The sequence below is a fragment of the Castor canadensis genome, chromosome 9 (assembly GCF_047511655.1).
Source record: "Castor canadensis chromosome 9, mCasCan1.hap1v2, whole genome shotgun sequence".
NCBI lineage: Eukaryota > Metazoa > Chordata > Mammalia > Rodentia > Castoridae > Castor > Castor canadensis.
Genome location: NC_133394.1, coordinates 76,791,457 through 76,807,909, shown reverse-complemented (window position 1 = coordinate 76,807,909; position 16,453 = coordinate 76,791,457). Strand labels below are relative to the sequence as shown.

Sequence of the window (16,453 nt, the reverse complement as noted above, 5' to 3'; positions counted from 1 at the left end):
CCCCGCCCCAGGTTATTAATGTTTTAACTGTGGTAAATATACATAACATGAAATTGGCCATCTGTAAGTGTACGGTTGGATGGAATTAATTACACCCACATTGTTGTGCAACCATCACCACCATCCGCCTCCAGAATTTTTCATCTTGCAAATCTGAACCTCTCTAATCACTAAACACTAACTTTTCATTTGCCCCTCCCTCTTAGCCCCTGGCACCCACCATTCTGCTTTCTACCTCTATAAATTGGATTGTCTAAGTAGCTCATATAACTGAAATCATACAATATTTGTAATTTTGTGACTGGCTTATTCCCCTTAGCAAATGTCTTCAATGTCCATTCATGTTGTAGTGTGTAACAGAACTTCCTTAAGGCTGAATAATATGATATAGACATAGACAGATATATATAGATAGATAGACAGATATAGATATAGATATAGATATATATCACAAGTTGTGTGTATTTATCCATTCGTTGGTTAATGGATGCTCTGGTAGCTTCCACCTTTTGGCTATCATGAATAATGCTGTGATGAACAAGGGTGTATAAATATCTGTTCACATTTCTGTATTCAAGTCTTTGGGCTATGCTCTGTTCCTCAGCTCCCCAATAACATTTTGTCCCAATAAAGCCATCCTAAATTGAAAATATTATAAGTCAAAAATGCATTTAATATACTTACACATCTTGGCTTAGCAACACAAGACACTGTAGAGTACTGGTGTTTTATTCTTTTCATTGCATGGCTGACTGCAACTGCAGCTTCTACTCTCTCCTACCACATATTATAGGTTGCCCCAGAAAAGATCAACATTTTAAGTGCAGTTTCTTTTCTTTTCTTCCTTCCTTCCTTCCTCCCCTCTTTCTCTCTTGCTCCCCTCTTTCTCTCTTCCTCCCTTCTTCTCTCCCTCTGTCCTTCTTTCCTTCCTTCCTTTCTTCCTTCCCTCCTTTCTTTTTTTGTGTGCTGGACCACGTGCAAGTTAGTCGTGTGCACTACCATTGACCTTCATCCTTAGCACTCAAAGTACAGTTTCTACTAAAGGTGTGTTGGTTTTACACTATTGAAAAGCAAAAATTCATGAGTGGAGCCATTGTAAGTCAGACACCACCTGTATATCAACAGAAGTAGAATTGCCAGATCATGCCAGAATTCTATTCTCATTCAGTGTTTAATTCTGTTTTCCATAGAAGTTTTGCTGTTTTACATTTCCACTAGCAGTGCCTGAGGGTTCCAGTTCCTCCAGTCCCCACCACACTTGTTATTTTGTTTTGTTTCTAATGGGTGTGAAGGTGCTGGTTCTTGAGATCTGCCTTGCTCTAGTCTTTAAGGGTGTTAGCTATCTTCTCCGTGTGTTTATTGCCATTCCTATGACTACTGTTTATTTGTCCTTTTTAATTGCATCATTCTTGCTGTTACCGAGTTTTAGGAGTTCTTTCTTTATATGTTCTGAATATTAACCTCTTTTCAGATACAGTGACCTTTCATGCATAAGGTTTTAATTTTGATATAGTCCAGTTTTTGTATTTTGTCTTTTGTTGCCTGGACTTTTAATGTCACATCCAAGACATCATTGCCAAATTCAACATCATGATGCTTTCCCCCAAGTTTCCTTCTAGGAATTTTATAGTTTTACATGTGGGTTTGCAAACCATATGATTATGTACATAGTGTAAGGTAAGGGTCTAATTCCATTCTTTTGCATGTAGATATCCAGTTTTCTCAACACAGTTTCAAGACTGTTCCCTATAAAGTGGCTTGGAACCCTTGTCAAAAATCATTTGCATTTATATTTGTGAGCTTATTCCTAGGTTCTGTATTCTTTTCCATTGGTCTATCAGTCTGTTAGTAAGTGTGAGATCACTAAATTTGTTACTCTTTTTTTCAAGATTGTTTCACTATTTGGGCTCCTTTGGTTTTCCATATGAGTTTTAGGATGGATGGATATCTTTCCTTTCACTTGGTGTTGTCTTGATCCACTTTCTGCTGTTGTAACAAAATACCACAGACTGGGTAATTTAGAAACAATAAAAGTTTATTTGCTGTCAGCCCTAGAGCCTGGGAAATGCACGACTGAAGGGCCACATCTACTGAAGACCAGCTGCTGTGTTAGAACCTGGTGGAAGGCATGAGAGTGTGAGAGAGGCGGGAGGGGAGGGCCAAATGTGTTCTTTTATCAGAAGCCCGCTCCCACAATAATTGCATTAATGGTTGGATGAGGGGCAGAGCCCTTGTGATCAAGTCATCTCTAAAAGGTCCTCCCTCTTAATACTGTCAAAATGGCAACTAAATGAGTTTGGAGAAGATGTTCCAACTACAGCAGATGTCTAATTTCTCTCAGCAATATTTTCTAGTGATCAATACATGTATTTCACCTCCTTCATTAAATTTATTAAGTATTTCATTCTTTTGAAGCTATTATAAATGGAATTGTTTTCCTAATTTCCTTTTGGGATTGTCTATTGTGTATAGAGACATAACTAATTCTTTTTTGGGTTTTTTGGCAATACTGCCAAAAACACAAGCACAGAGCCTTGTGCTTGCTAGGCAGGTGCTCTACCACTTGAGCCATGCATCTAGCCCTTTTTGTTTTAAGTTATTTCTCAAATAGGGTCTTGTGGTTTTGCCTAGTGTGGAGCCCAGATTACAATCTGCCTGCCTATATCTCCCACATACCTGGGACCACACACATGCACCACCACAACCAAATTATTTGTTGAGCTGGGTGTCCACTAACTTTTTGCCCAGACTGCCCTCCAACCACAGTTCTCCCAATCTCTGCCTCCCAAGTAGCTAGAATTACAAGCATGAGCCACCATGCCAAGCCTGGACATAACAGATTCTTGTGTATTAATTTTGTATTCAGCAATGTTGCTGAAATTAGTAGTTCCAACATTTTTGTTGATGTCAAATTGTTACAGTTTCAGGATACAGGATCACTTCATCCATGAACAGAAATAGTCTTTCTTCTTTTCCAGTTTGGATGCCTTTTATCTCTTTTTCTTGCCTATTTGCCAGCTAGGACTTCTAATTCTCTGTGGAACAGAAGTGGTATGCCTGTCTTGTTCTTCACATTAGAAGAAAAACTTGGTTTTTCACTGTTGAGAATATCAGTGATGGCTTTTTATATAGCTTTTATATGTGAAGGTCCTCCTGGGTAGTTTGTTGAGTCTGTTCTATTCTTTTATACAAGACATTTTTAATCATCCTTCTTCCTCTTTTGCCTTCTGTCTCTAATTGTGGTCCACCTAATTCCCCTTCATGCCCCTCCCCACATTAACGAATGGCCTAATCTTCAGTAAATTTCTTAAAATGAGAACTTCCTCTACAAAGCTCCTTTTCATCAATGGTTCTAGCTTCAAAGGATTTAACAAAGGTTCCTGACAGTAGGAGGAAGACACCAAAGGAGAGGAAACAAAAGATTCTGAAATGTTCTCCCTTTAAACTCAGCTGTGCTTCCACTCTTGTCCTTGTTCCTAGCTTTTGCCTGGTCATTACCTAAAGGAAAAGGCTGGCTTTCATTTCATGCCTCACAAACCACTTGTCTGGCTTTGACATAAAGTTATTATGAAAGGCATAGGATGCGATTCCATTCATTCAGATTTTGACTAGATGAGATTCTTTTTGTTCTCTTTAAGCCGTATCTGATCCTATGCAAAATGTGAAGCAGGTGTGGCTGTCTCAGGGCAGAGCCTCTTCTTCAATGGGAGCCCATTCTCGGAAGTGCTGCCTTCTTGCCAAGTTGTCATAGCTGTCACTCTGCCACCACACTCACAAGCCAGGCATTGCTCTCAGTGTTTACTTACATTATAGTCAGCCCTACGAGACAAGTGCAGCTACTGGTGTTCTGAATTACATATAAAAATTGTTCTTACTTACCACAGTATGTTTTAAAATATGCATACATCATGGAATGACTAAATGGAGTTAATTTTTGTACCACCTCATATTCTTATCATTTTTGTGTTGATAACATTAAATTTTACCCTTTTAGCAATTTCAGAATACTCTGTTAATGACTCTCGTCATTGTGTTGTACAGTCACTCTCTTAAACTTGCTCTTCCTGTCTAACTGAAATGTTGTACCTTGACAAACATTCCCTCTCTCCCCCTGCCTGCTCCCACGCCTAGCCTCTGGTAACCACTATTCTACTGTCCACGTCTATGAAGTAGAGAGTATTTATATATTTATTTACTTATTTATTTATTATTTATTACTTAAATATTGAGTATTTATATATTTACTGATTCATTTACTTATTTATTGAACAAAGGGCCTATGCTTGCTAGGCAGGTGCTCTACCACGAGAATCAGCCCTGTGTGGGGGGGGGGTTTGAACATTTCAAAATAACTAAAAGTCATTAGATATACTCTCTTTGTTCAATTTTTAGAGATGACCTATTGTTATTGTCTTTTTTCAAAAAACAGGAATATTTCCTATAACCCAATCCAGAAAATTCAGGCAAATCAATTTGATTATCTTGTCAAACTCAAGTCTCTGTAAGTATACACATATGGTGTGGTTTTATGATCAAATTATTATTTCAATACTAATAACATATGCATTACTATCTTTCAAATTATAATCATTATTTTCTAGGATTTTAGTTAAGCTCCTCAAAAACATAGATGAGTGGTAGACTATAAACAGACAACTATTACTTTTATCTTCTATGTTAATAAACTGAAGATTAAACATTGGTAAATCATTTAATAATTTTCTGTGAGCCACTGGGAGCATATATTGAATTGTTTGCTTACGCTTTCTGAAGTTACCTGTCCATCTTCATTGCTCCTTTAGTTCTGGGCATTTAAGAATTTATAATGAGCACACTTATTCCAAGATGAGCTATTCTTGATTATATAAATCATGACTCATACCACACATACATACAGACACACACACACACAAGCATGCACGCGACAAAAATTCTGTTAACATTGAAGAATTGCCTTAAAAGGATAAGCTTCATTTCATCTAGATGTTCTCTCTATAAAATTGTATTTTATTAGAAAAATTATTTCTTAAAGATTACTAGAAAAAGCCAGGCGCTGGTGGCTCACAGTTGTAATCCTAGCTACTCAGGAGGCAGAGATCAGGAGGCTCTCCATGGAAGCCAGCCCAGACAAAAAGCTCTCGAGACCCTGTCTCGAAAAACCCTTCGTAAAAAAGGGCTGGTGGAGTGGCTCAAGGTGTAGGCCCTGATTTCAAGCCCCAGTACCAAAAAAAAAAAAAAAAATCACCAGAAAAATTTCAAAGATGTACAACTCCTCTGCTGTTGTAAAACTTTCCAGAAGATAATGCTTCTCACTCATTCCACAAGTATTTACTGAGAAGTTAGCACACGCAAAGCATTGTGCCATGATCTATGAGATGCAAAACAATCAATGAGGGGAAATAGATGTCTGTAAATAACACAACCAAAAGGAGGAGGACTTGGGGAAGTACCTATGGTGGGCTGAGTATGAATGTTTCACTTAGAATAAGCATAGCAAAAAAGCGTTTTATCAAATTGTCCTTCCTAAACACTCGTTTTATTACACCATGTATAACCTATGTTCTTTTGGCTGATTATCAACTTGGAATTTTCAGTAGCCTAGAAGGAATCGAAATTTCAAATATCCAACAAAGGACGTTTAGACCTCTCGTGAATCTCTCTCACATGTAAGTAAATGTTACTATTGCTCTTCACCCCAGTTTTCATCTCCATGCTCCCACTCAATCAGCCAATCTATGAATATCTTCCACTAATTAGCCTGCTGTGTATTGAATACTTGTGCCCCCCAAAACTCATATGTTGAAATATAACCCCAAGATGATGGTATTGGGGGCAGAGCCTTTGAGGTGATTAGGTCATAAGGGTAGAGACTTCATGAATAGGGTTAGTGTCCTTATGAGACTCCAGCCAGGCCAGCTGTGCTGGATCATGCCTATAATCCCAGCACTCTGGGAAGTGAAGCCAGAAGTACTGCTAGTTTGAGGCCAGTCTGGGCTATATAGCAAGACCCTGTCAAAAAAAGAGATGGGAGCTCAGGAATGTAGCTAAGTGGTAGAATGCCTACCTAGCATGTGCAAGGCCCTAGGTTTGATCCCCAGCACCACAAAAAAAAGAGAGAGAGAGATTCCTGAAACCTTCCTTGCTGCTCCCACCATGTTGGGACACAGAGAGAACACAGCTATCTATGATCCAGGGAGCAGGACCTCATCAGACACTGAACCTGCTGGTAACTTAACCCTGGAATTCCCAGCCTCCAGAACCATGAGAAATAAATGCTTATTGTTCAGGCCACCCTGTCTATGAATTTTTGTTACAACAGCCCAAAGAGACTTAGACATTTCTAACCAATAATTAACTCTTAAACTTTTGCCATTGGGTAAATGACTTTTAGTTTTCCACAGTCTGATAGAATTTCATGGGGAGGACCCACTCAGTCTTGAAAGAAGCTCTCAGCTCTAGTGCTATTCACAGAACTGATGTTTGCCTAACGAGCTACCAAACTGTACGCGTAGTGTAAGTGTTACCAGATGAACAAGTAGGGATGTATATAAGCAATGTAAAGTAATTACAAATAAATAGATACTACAGCTGAAGGCAAAAAGGGGGATCTCTTCTCCAGGAAAAATTGCCCCAAGTGTCAGGACATGATTGGAACAAGTGTACATGGGTGAAATGTCAGGCAGCCTCTAGAAAATTCTATTCAAACACTGTGTCTGGTTGTGCCTTTAATCACATGCTTTAGAAATGTTTCAAACTGAATGCCATTTTATAACAGGTATTAGAATGATATCCATACCATGGATATCATAATTTTCTTTTTTCCCTGCTTTAATCTAGTCAGGAAACTAGGAAATGATGCTTTATTATTATTATTAGGATGCACTAATAGTGCAAGAGGATTTCATAGGAAAATTTCCAGAGATGCATACAGGGTGCTTTGAACAAGTTCACCCCATCCATTACATGCCCTCTCCCTTCCCATGTCTTAATGTCCAATAATTTAGATGTGTCATGTCAGCTGCCATCACTTCTGTAATCTATCTTTTAAGTCTAACACAGAATTCTAGTCTCATTTTCCATAAACCTCAGAGAGAATGTTTATGTAAGATTCCTTGGTGGGCGCACAACATAGAACAATCTGTCTAAATTAAGCAAAGATGGTTTCGTTGGAAGAAAATGGGGCACCCATAAAATGTAAGAAATCACTGAGGGAAAAGACTTGAAGTAGCAAAACCACAGCAACAAGAGGTAAGCAGCCATCTTTCCCGGGCCCTGGTGGAACACGCCAGCCAGGCGTCTTCAGTGAGTCAGAGTTCCAGGAGGCAGAGCCTGCCTGACCTTGCGTAGGGCTCTTGCCAGCTCTGGGCTAGGGGAGCCTCCATTGAAACTCCACCAAAGGACTCAAAGGAAATAAGGACTCTATTACTAGAAGGGTGACTGCCTGCTAAAAAGCCACACAGGAGGACACATTCTACTAAAACTCCGTGAAAAGGAAAACTTCAGCCTAATGCGCATAAAACTGAATGAAGTGGTAGTCAACACTCTCCTTTCTCACTTTCTGCCCTCCTCTCCAGTCACTGTTCAGAGAAGATGGTTATAACAGGAAAAAAACACCAGCAACTGAACTTGAATTTAACGAGATAAATTGTAACCAAGTTTTTATCATTTATTACTGTATCTGATATTTTTCACCAGAACACATTAGTGTCTCTAAGGCAAATAGATCTAGTCTGAATTGCAGTTTCTACAAGTAGAAAATTTCCTAGCAGATAATTTGCCTCTGCTGAAGATTCATCTCCGCCTACAGGGTTGCTAACTCATGGAGTTCATCTGAGAATTTATCCCTGGTGGCTGGAAAACGCTCAGTAATTGTCTTGGTGTTGCTGGTGCACAGTAGTCATATCCAAATGATATTTTTTTTTTGTGGCACTGGGATTTGAATTCAAGGCTTACACTTTGAGCCACTCCACCATCCCTTTTTTGAGAAGGGTTTTTCAAGATAGGGTCTCACAAACTATTTGTCCAGGCTGGCTTTGAACCGCCAAACTCCCGATCTCTGCCTCCTGAGTAGCTAGGATTACAGGCGTGAGTCACAGGCACCCAGCAAGATGATATCTTTATCAAGGGAGATCTACTGATGAAAGAATTCACTCAGCACATACTCACTGAACCCTCTGGTATGTTCCAAAATCTAAAGACAGGCACGTTAAGTAGTTACAGATAACATAACATCTATAGCAGAAAAGTCACCAAACACAGGGGAGAAAGTGCAGAATCTAGGCCCCCAGGGCCTAGAAAGCATGATCCCCTGCTGTGTGTAACGAGCGGGACAAATTCCCAGAGTGACCGCTGAACAGGCAACTTTCTTTGGAGAAATTCATTCTCGTGGTCGCAAGTTAACAGTCGTGTTCTAAGAAATGTTTCCCTCTTGTGTGTGCATCCTACCCGTTCTTTCACTGGGAAGTCAGAGGAGAATTCAATTTGAGATCAAAATTTCAGAATCCCTAATCTTTTACATTCCTCTGAATCTCATATTAGGACATTTTCTTTCTACCAAGAAAAATGTTGAAAATAAATATCAGAGTATGGTGACGCGGAGTTCAATTTCGATTTTTGATCTTCTCTGTCCGGCAGATATTTTAAGAAGTTTCAGTACTGTGGCTATGCCCCCCACGTTCGCAGCTGTAAGCCAAACACAGATGGAATTTCGTCTCTCGAGGACCTCCTGGCAAACGTTATTCAGAGAGTGTTTGTCTGGGTCGTATCTGCAGTTACTTGCTTTGGAAACATTTTTGTCATCTGTATGCGACCTTATATCAGGTCTGAGAACAAGCTCCATGCTATGTCGATCATTTCTCTCTGCTGTGAGTATTTCCAGGTTAAGAAGGAACTAGAGTTTTGAAATCCACAGTAGAAAATAAGTCTGTGAGTGATAGAATGATATTTTTAATTCCTCTTTTGCTTATTATACATTGTTTTCACAATTTCTACAACTAAACTAGAATTACCTTAGTGATAAGAAAATTCTATTTATCTTATCCAGATTAATGAGGCACTCCTTCACTAGTATTTTCTCATGTATGGCTCTGAAGGCATATTTTCTTAAAACATCTAAAACTTTGTACAACAAATGAAGTTGTAACCTTCCATGTCATAGTTTTACATCCAGAGCTGTGTTTACTTTTCTGTTTGCAGGTCAACTCACAGATATTTAGGCTTAACAACTAGGTTTTTCTGGTCCCTGAGCTACTCAAATCTTTCTCATTCATAACTTGAAACATGTAAATATGTAAATGTTCCCAGGTAGTATCAATGTTTTTGAAGTTTTTGAAATGTGACTGCGGTACATTATGGTAAATGACTGCAAAGAAAAGAAACCAGTCCTCAGAATGCTTGTAATCTGGGCTACTCAGCGCACTTCTCTTAAATGTCTCATTTTTTTTTTCATTGCAAGCTATGTAAGAAATAACTCAGAAAATGGTTACAACTTTGTATTGTCAGCTACAAAATTTTGAGTTAAGTTCCATTTCCCTACTGAAGGCTAGAGTATAACTTCAGTGTTGGAGAATTAAGGTCAGCCTATGACTCATACGGGGCAGTGATTTCAGGGACATAGTGAAAAATGTTTGGGCAGTCAAAAAAGTGTCAACTGCCTTCCACTAGCTAACATTTCCTTGAAAAGAAAAAACCCAGGAAGTGTACACACTAAGCTAATATTGTGGAGAAGAGAGCCTAAAAAAAAGAGAGAGGAAGTGTAAAAATGGGAAGAGGGAATCAGAGAAAAGAGCTCCATCTAGGCCAGCTCTGATAATTTAAGAGACTTCCAAATTCACAGTCATCACTCTGTCACAGAAACTTCTGAATTTGTTTTCTGGGGTTTGGGATCATATTCTTCACTGTTGAGCTGAGAGAATTCCAATGGAAGGACTGAACCAATGGTCATCCCTTCTAGGTCCCTAACTGAATTTTCAGCATAATTGGATTTTATTCATTTCTTCTTCACTTCTAGGTATAGGTCTAGGATGGACAGCAAAATAGACAAGATCTCCGCTCTTATACACTTGCACTTGAAAGGAAAACAGAGAAATGACCACAATTAACTGTAGAAGTTGCTATGAGAGTGGTTACAAAGAGAGTGGCTGAATAGGTTCTGTTCCATAAATCGTGTTTTTGTTTTCTTTTGGAGAAGGTTGGTTGTTTGATTGATCGATTGACTGGTACTGGGTATTGAACCCAGGGCCATGTTTTTACATGCACTCTACCATCCCATGAATTCATAGGATAATAAAATTACCTCTTTCCAAGATAAAAGAAATTGGGCTATATTATTGTGGCAGGGTGCCAGTGGCTCACGCCTGTAACCCTCCCTACTCAGGAGGCAGAGGTCAGGAGGTTTGTGGTTTAAAGCTGGCCCCCAGCAAGTAGTTCATGAAACCCTATCTTGAAAATACCCAACACAAAACAGAGCTGGCAGAGTAATTTAAGTAGCAGAGTACCTGCCTAACAAGTGTGAAGCCCTGAGTTCAAACCCCAGTACTGCCAAAATATAGATATTATTGCATTACACCTATTTATTTCTCTAAACTTGTAAACTTGCAGGTGCCGACTGCCTAATGGGAATATACTTGTTTGTGATTGGAGCCTTTGACCTCAAGTTTCGGGGGGAGTACAATAAGCATGCCCAGCTGTGGACAGAGAGTACTCATTGCCAGCTCATGGGGTCTTTGGCCATTCTGTCCACAGAAGTATCCGTTTTACTTTTAACATTCCTGACATTGGAAAAATACATCTGCATTGTATATCCTTTTAGATGTTTAAGACCTCGAAAATGCAGAACAATTACAGTTTTACTTCTCATTTGGATTACTGGGTTTATAGTGGCTTTTGTTCCACTAAGCAATAAGGAAATTTTCAAGAACTACTATGGCACCAATGGAGTGTGCTTTCCTCTTCATTCAGAAGACACAGGAAGCATTGCAGCCCAGGTTTATTCCGTGGCAATTTTTCTTGGTAAGAAACTTTGTGTTACAAGCCCTTTCATAAAAATGCTGGAATAAATCACAATATGAAACTCATCATACCTTCCAGGTTTATAAATTTTTATTCTGCATCTTCTAACCAGTCTTTCATAGTGAATGTGGGGGTGAATTCTATCAGAATCTCTAATAGGGATTTTTTTTCAAAAATCTCTTCTTTGTCATATAAATTCCAACCTGATACAAATCAATAGAAGATACAAAACACTTGTGTTTCCTGTGTTCACCTGAATAATATATTTTGGCTCCTTGTCAAAACACACTTGTGATATTAACGTCATGGTACTTATTACCTTCTCAAATTCACCTGTAGCCATACACATCTTTGGGTAAAGAGTATTTAGACACCTAGCCAGGCGTCGATGGTTCACCTCTGTAATCCTAGCTACTTGGGAGGCTGAGATCAAGAGGATCATGGTTCCAAGCCAGCCCAAGTCCCCATCTCAGTGGAAAAAAACTGGGCATGGTGGCACCTGCCAGTCATCCCAGCTACAGAGGATTGCCTTCTAGGCTGGCCTGGGCAAAAAGCAAGAACCTATGTCAAAAATAACCAGAAAAAAAATGCTGGGGCTGGAGCTCAAGCAGAGCATCTGCCTAGCAAGTGCAAAGCCCTGATTTCAAACACCAATGTTGAAAAAAAAAATGTATACACACAACTGTTCTAAGTCAGCAATGCAATGTGAAAATAATCTCAAAGTGCCCCCACAATGTAATTACTTTTAAAAATCACTAATACTAGAACATTTGAAAAGCTTAGGGTATTTTTCTTGAATTCCTATAATTTCATTTTAATATACCATGTTTAAATTAAGCATTTAATTATTGTTCATTATTTTAATAATCTATCAATTCAAAGAATTCATTGTTTTTATGCACCTTAGTAATTTTTTTTTTGAGGCAGGGTCTCATCATGTACCTCAAGATGGCCTTCAACTCACTATTTAGCCCAGGCTGGAGATTCTCCTGCCTCCGCCTCCTGGGTGCTAGGATTACAGGTGTATGCTACTACACCAGCTTAATAATTCTGAAAAGCAAAAAAAAACATGTTATGTCCTTGTACCTCTAATAATAACATTAAAGGTATGTTTTACTTGTTTTAAATGAATATTCATATATGTTGTGAACATTCTTTGTGTTCTAAACAGGTATTAACTTGGCAGCATTTATCATCATCATTTTTTCCTATGGAAGCATGTTTTACAGTGTCCACCAAAGCACCATAACAGCAACTGAAATACGGAACCAAGTTAAAAAAGAGATGATTCTTGCCAAGAGGTTTTTCTTTATTGTATTTACTGATGCTTTGTGCTGGATACCCATTTTCATATTGAAATTTCTTTCATTACTTCAGGTAGAAATACCAGGTACAATTCTTTTTTTTCTGTAAAGAAGTAATAAATCTGTTTGTGCAGTGTTTAAGAAAGGCAATTAACATTCTTAACACTAATTTCAAGAATTACAAGTCAGTGTAAAATAAGTATAGTGTGTGAGAGGTACTTGTGGGAGGGGAGGGTGAATGGAGGAGATGAAGGTGAGGGAATGTGGTGGGTGGACTTCATAAGCATATATGAACTAGAGTAATAAAAACTCTTGCAATTGCTTTAAGTGAGGAGGGGATGGGATGGAGGCAGGGAGATGGTGGGGGTGACCTAACCAATGAACAATGTAATGAAAAATGACAATTCAGAATTGTCACAATGAATTCCCTCTATACAACGAATATAACTTAATAAAAATGAAAAGAAATAGAAAAAAATAAATATAAGTCAGAATTCTGTGTACTCTAGGCTCTGTCATTAATAAAATGTTTATTGAGAAAACACTGTTCCATAAATTCCTAGTAACACAATTACTGTCAGAACAAAGAAACAATGACCAAAATATATGACACACAGTACTGAAATTAATTGCATGCTTAAACTGACCAGAAAGGAAAACAGGCCAAGACAATTATCAAATAATTCATTTATTCTTTTTCATAATGTAAAAAATTTTTCTCCCTGGAATACATGTGACTTCAAGTGTGAGAGATAACAGAAGGATTAGGGTTTTAAAATAATGCATGTCTCATCCATCATGGTGGCTATTACTTTAGAACACACATATACACACAGTAAGTGCTGGCCAGGATTTGGAGAAATGGACATTCTTGTGCACTGCTGGTGGGAATATGAAATGGCACAGCTGCTGTGCAGAACAGTATGGCAGTGACTGGGAAAAATTGGACCTAGAATTAGCATACAATCCAGGCACGCCACTTCTGAGTGAATAGGTAAAAGAACAGCAAGCAGGGATTCAAACAGGTATTTGTACACCCATGTTTGTAGCAGCACTGTTCATAACCACTAAAAGTGGAAGCAATAGCGAATCCATAGGTAGATGACAGATAAACAAAATGTAAATACTCACAATGGATCATGATTCTGCTCTATCAAGGAAGGAAATCCTGACATGTGTTGAATATCGATGAATCTTGAAAACACGATATCAAGTCAGGCCATAAACAAAAGGACGAATGTCTTATGACTCCTCTTACATGAGGCTCCTGCAGTAGCCAAACTCATAGACGGAACATAGAATGGTGGTTGCCATGGAGAATGGGAGTCATTGTTTAATAGGGAGGGTTCAGTTTAGGAAGATGAAAAACTTCTGGAGATGGATTGTCGTCATAGATGCACAGCAATATAAATGTACTTAAACGTGGTTAAAGACCTAGTGTAGTAGTACACACCTGTAATCCCAGCATTTGGGAGCCTGAGCTAAGAGGATCATCGTGAGGTCAAGGCCAAAATGGCTACATGATGAATTCCAGGCCAATCTGAACTACATAATGAGACTGTCAAAAAAAAAAAGAGAGATGGTTCAAGTACTAAATTTATATTATGTGTATTTTACCACAAAAAATTGTATCATGTTAATTGTATTTATAATACAGTACATATTCAAGTTTTTAAAATGTATACATAATTTTAATTTTGAATGAGCCCCATGGATGATGGTGATAATATCTTACAGGTTATGAACAACAAAACAGGGATAATAGCCTTGATTAAATTATAACAAAAATCTGAGTATTTGGTAGTTACATATATACTAAGATGATTTTTCAAATGGATTTAACCAAAGATGTTCTTACTAAAATAAGCATTTGGCCAAAAGCCTAAAAAGACAGCCCCATTTTTTAAATCAAATAAAGAGCAGAAAAGAAATCTATTAAAGATACAACTATATGTTTTGATAAATAGTTTATATATTATCTAGTATTTAAAACATTTGAAAGGTATGACTTAAACACTAAACAAGATGGGTTTTCCTAAAATAAAATCATAATACTATGTCATCACTTTGTGGAAAATATTTCTACCTAATGCATACTTTTGCTGATATATTCAGGAAAAGCTACTTAACAGAGAGCCTGTTCCTTTGGGAACTGCACTCTCTTCAAACACTGGTACTCAGGAACAGCATCCTGGAAGCAGTGTAGACTTGGTGTTTACTTATATAACATTACAGGAAAACATGACACTGAAAGGAGGTGTGATGAAAGATGCAGGAAGGGGATGTCTATACCTTGTAAGCGTGATAAGCACTCAAGACTATTTCATTTTTCTTTTTCAGGTACTATTACCTCTTGGGTAGTGATTTTTATTCTGCCTATCAACAGTGCTTTGAACCCAATTCTCTATACTCTGACCACAAGACCATTCAAAGAAATGATCCATCAGATTTGGTACAACTATAGACAAAGAAGGTCTATTGACAGCAAAGGAAGTCAGAAAGCTCCTGCTCCATCATTCATCTGGGTGGAAATGTGGCCAACACAGGAAATGCCACCTGACTTAAGGAAGCCAGCTGCTTTCACAGACCCTTGTGAGGTGTCATTAATTTCCCAATCAACTAGACTCAATTCTGATTCCTAACGAATTCTGAGACTCATTTCTTCACAGAGAATATGGTGGGGTGCTTCAGATGGGATTCACTGGTGGGAAATAAATGGCATAAAATTTAATTTATAATAATACCTAAGACAAGTTAGTTTACAGCAACGTGAGGAAAAATACAAGTGACCAATTCCCAGAGGCAGAGAAGTAATTCTATTGATAATGTGCATATATTAGTATAAATTCTACACAGGAAATGAAGAGTGATCCACTGCAGAGAGATTAATTCACTCTTCTAACACGTGTTTATTAAGTCCCACCCCGCACATACCATCATGGCAGACTGCAGCACATAGAACCTTTTCACTCTGTAATACACGACTCTACAAAGCCCACACACAGCCCCGAGGTTAGAGCATCATCTGTCTTCATCATTATGATAAGAATCATAGGTATTCTAAAATTAAGGTCTGAGGTTTTAGAATACTCTGTAATAGCATCAGATAAAATGTCTGATTGTTTGTAAAATATAAATATTCTGTTTTAAGAATCCTTAGTTCTAGGGGGCAGGAGGAAGGGGGGAGAAATGACCCAAACATTGTATGCATATATGAATAAAAGAAAAAAAAGAAGAATCCTTATCTCTCTTCCAGTCTTCACACACTGAGAGAAAATACAACGTACTATTAATAGGAATGCACAATGTTTTGCATAAATCTAAAAACAGTACTTCTCTGTCACTTCCTACCCAGTGTTTCTTTTTGCTTTGCCTTAATTGAGTGGTGTCAGGGCTGGATTAGGAGAGCAGGATAGCTGCAAAGGACTGAGCTGAAAAGGGAGAATGGGGAACCACTGGATCAATGAAATAGAATGAGTCAAGAAATAAACCCTTATACTTTCAGTCAATTGAAATTTTTGTTTGTTCATTTGTTGAGACGGTTTCCTTAGGTAGCCCAGGCTGGCCTGGAACTCACAATCCTCCTTACTCAGCCTCCTTAGTGCTGGGAATACAGGTGTGCACCACCAGGCCAGGCCAGTCAATTGATTTTTAACAAGCGTACCAAGACAATCAAATGAAGAAAGAGCAGTCTTTTCAACAAAAGATGCTGGAACAGCCAGATAATAGCAATCAAAAGAATAAAGTTGGAGCCACATGTTACATAATATTCAAAAATTAACTCAAAATGAATCAACAACCTAGTTATAAGAGCTTAAAACAAAGATCAATGGAACAGAATTGAGATTCTGCAATGAATTCTTAGCTATGACAACAAAAGCATGATCATCAAATGAAAAATAAATTGGATTTCATCTAAACACATTTTTGTATCAAAGGAGATTATCAAGAAAGCAAAAAAGACAACCTACCAGGATAAAAGAAAGTATCGCAAACTATATATCTGAAAAGCGCTCTTATAACTCAACAACAGAAAATTTTTAAATAGACAAAGGACCTTAATAAACATATAAGATACACGAATGGCCAATCAGCACATGAGAAGATGTTCAACATCACTATTGCTGGGGAGACACAGT

The 16,453-nt window shown here is 38.1% G+C and overlaps 1 protein-coding gene across 6 annotated transcripts in view; it reads left to right on the top strand.

Moving 5' to 3' along the window:
* Rxfp1 (relaxin family peptide receptor 1) overlaps window positions 1-15,823 on the top strand; it is a 102,979-nt gene extending 87,156 nt beyond the window's left edge. For 2 of the 6 annotated variants that reach the window (XM_074041739.1, XM_020173665.2), the window contains 6 exons: window positions 4,430-4,501; window positions 5,595-5,666; window positions 8,635-8,864; window positions 10,600-11,010; window positions 12,182-12,400; window positions 14,655-15,823. In XM_074041739.1, coding sequence (XP_073897840.1) covers window positions 4,430-4,501; window positions 5,595-5,666; window positions 8,635-8,864; window positions 10,600-11,010; window positions 12,182-12,400; window positions 14,655-14,956 — 1,306 coding nt within the window. In that variant the 3' untranslated portion in view covers window positions 14,957-15,823. Of the gene's footprint in view, window positions 1-4,429; window positions 4,502-5,594; window positions 5,667-8,634; window positions 8,865-10,599; window positions 11,011-12,181; window positions 12,401-14,654 lie in introns of those variants that run through there. The other 4 variants (XM_074041742.1, XM_074041741.1, XM_074041743.1 and 1 more) reach the window with 4 other exon arrangements.
* The last annotated feature ends 630 nt before the right edge of the window (window positions 15,824-16,453 follow it).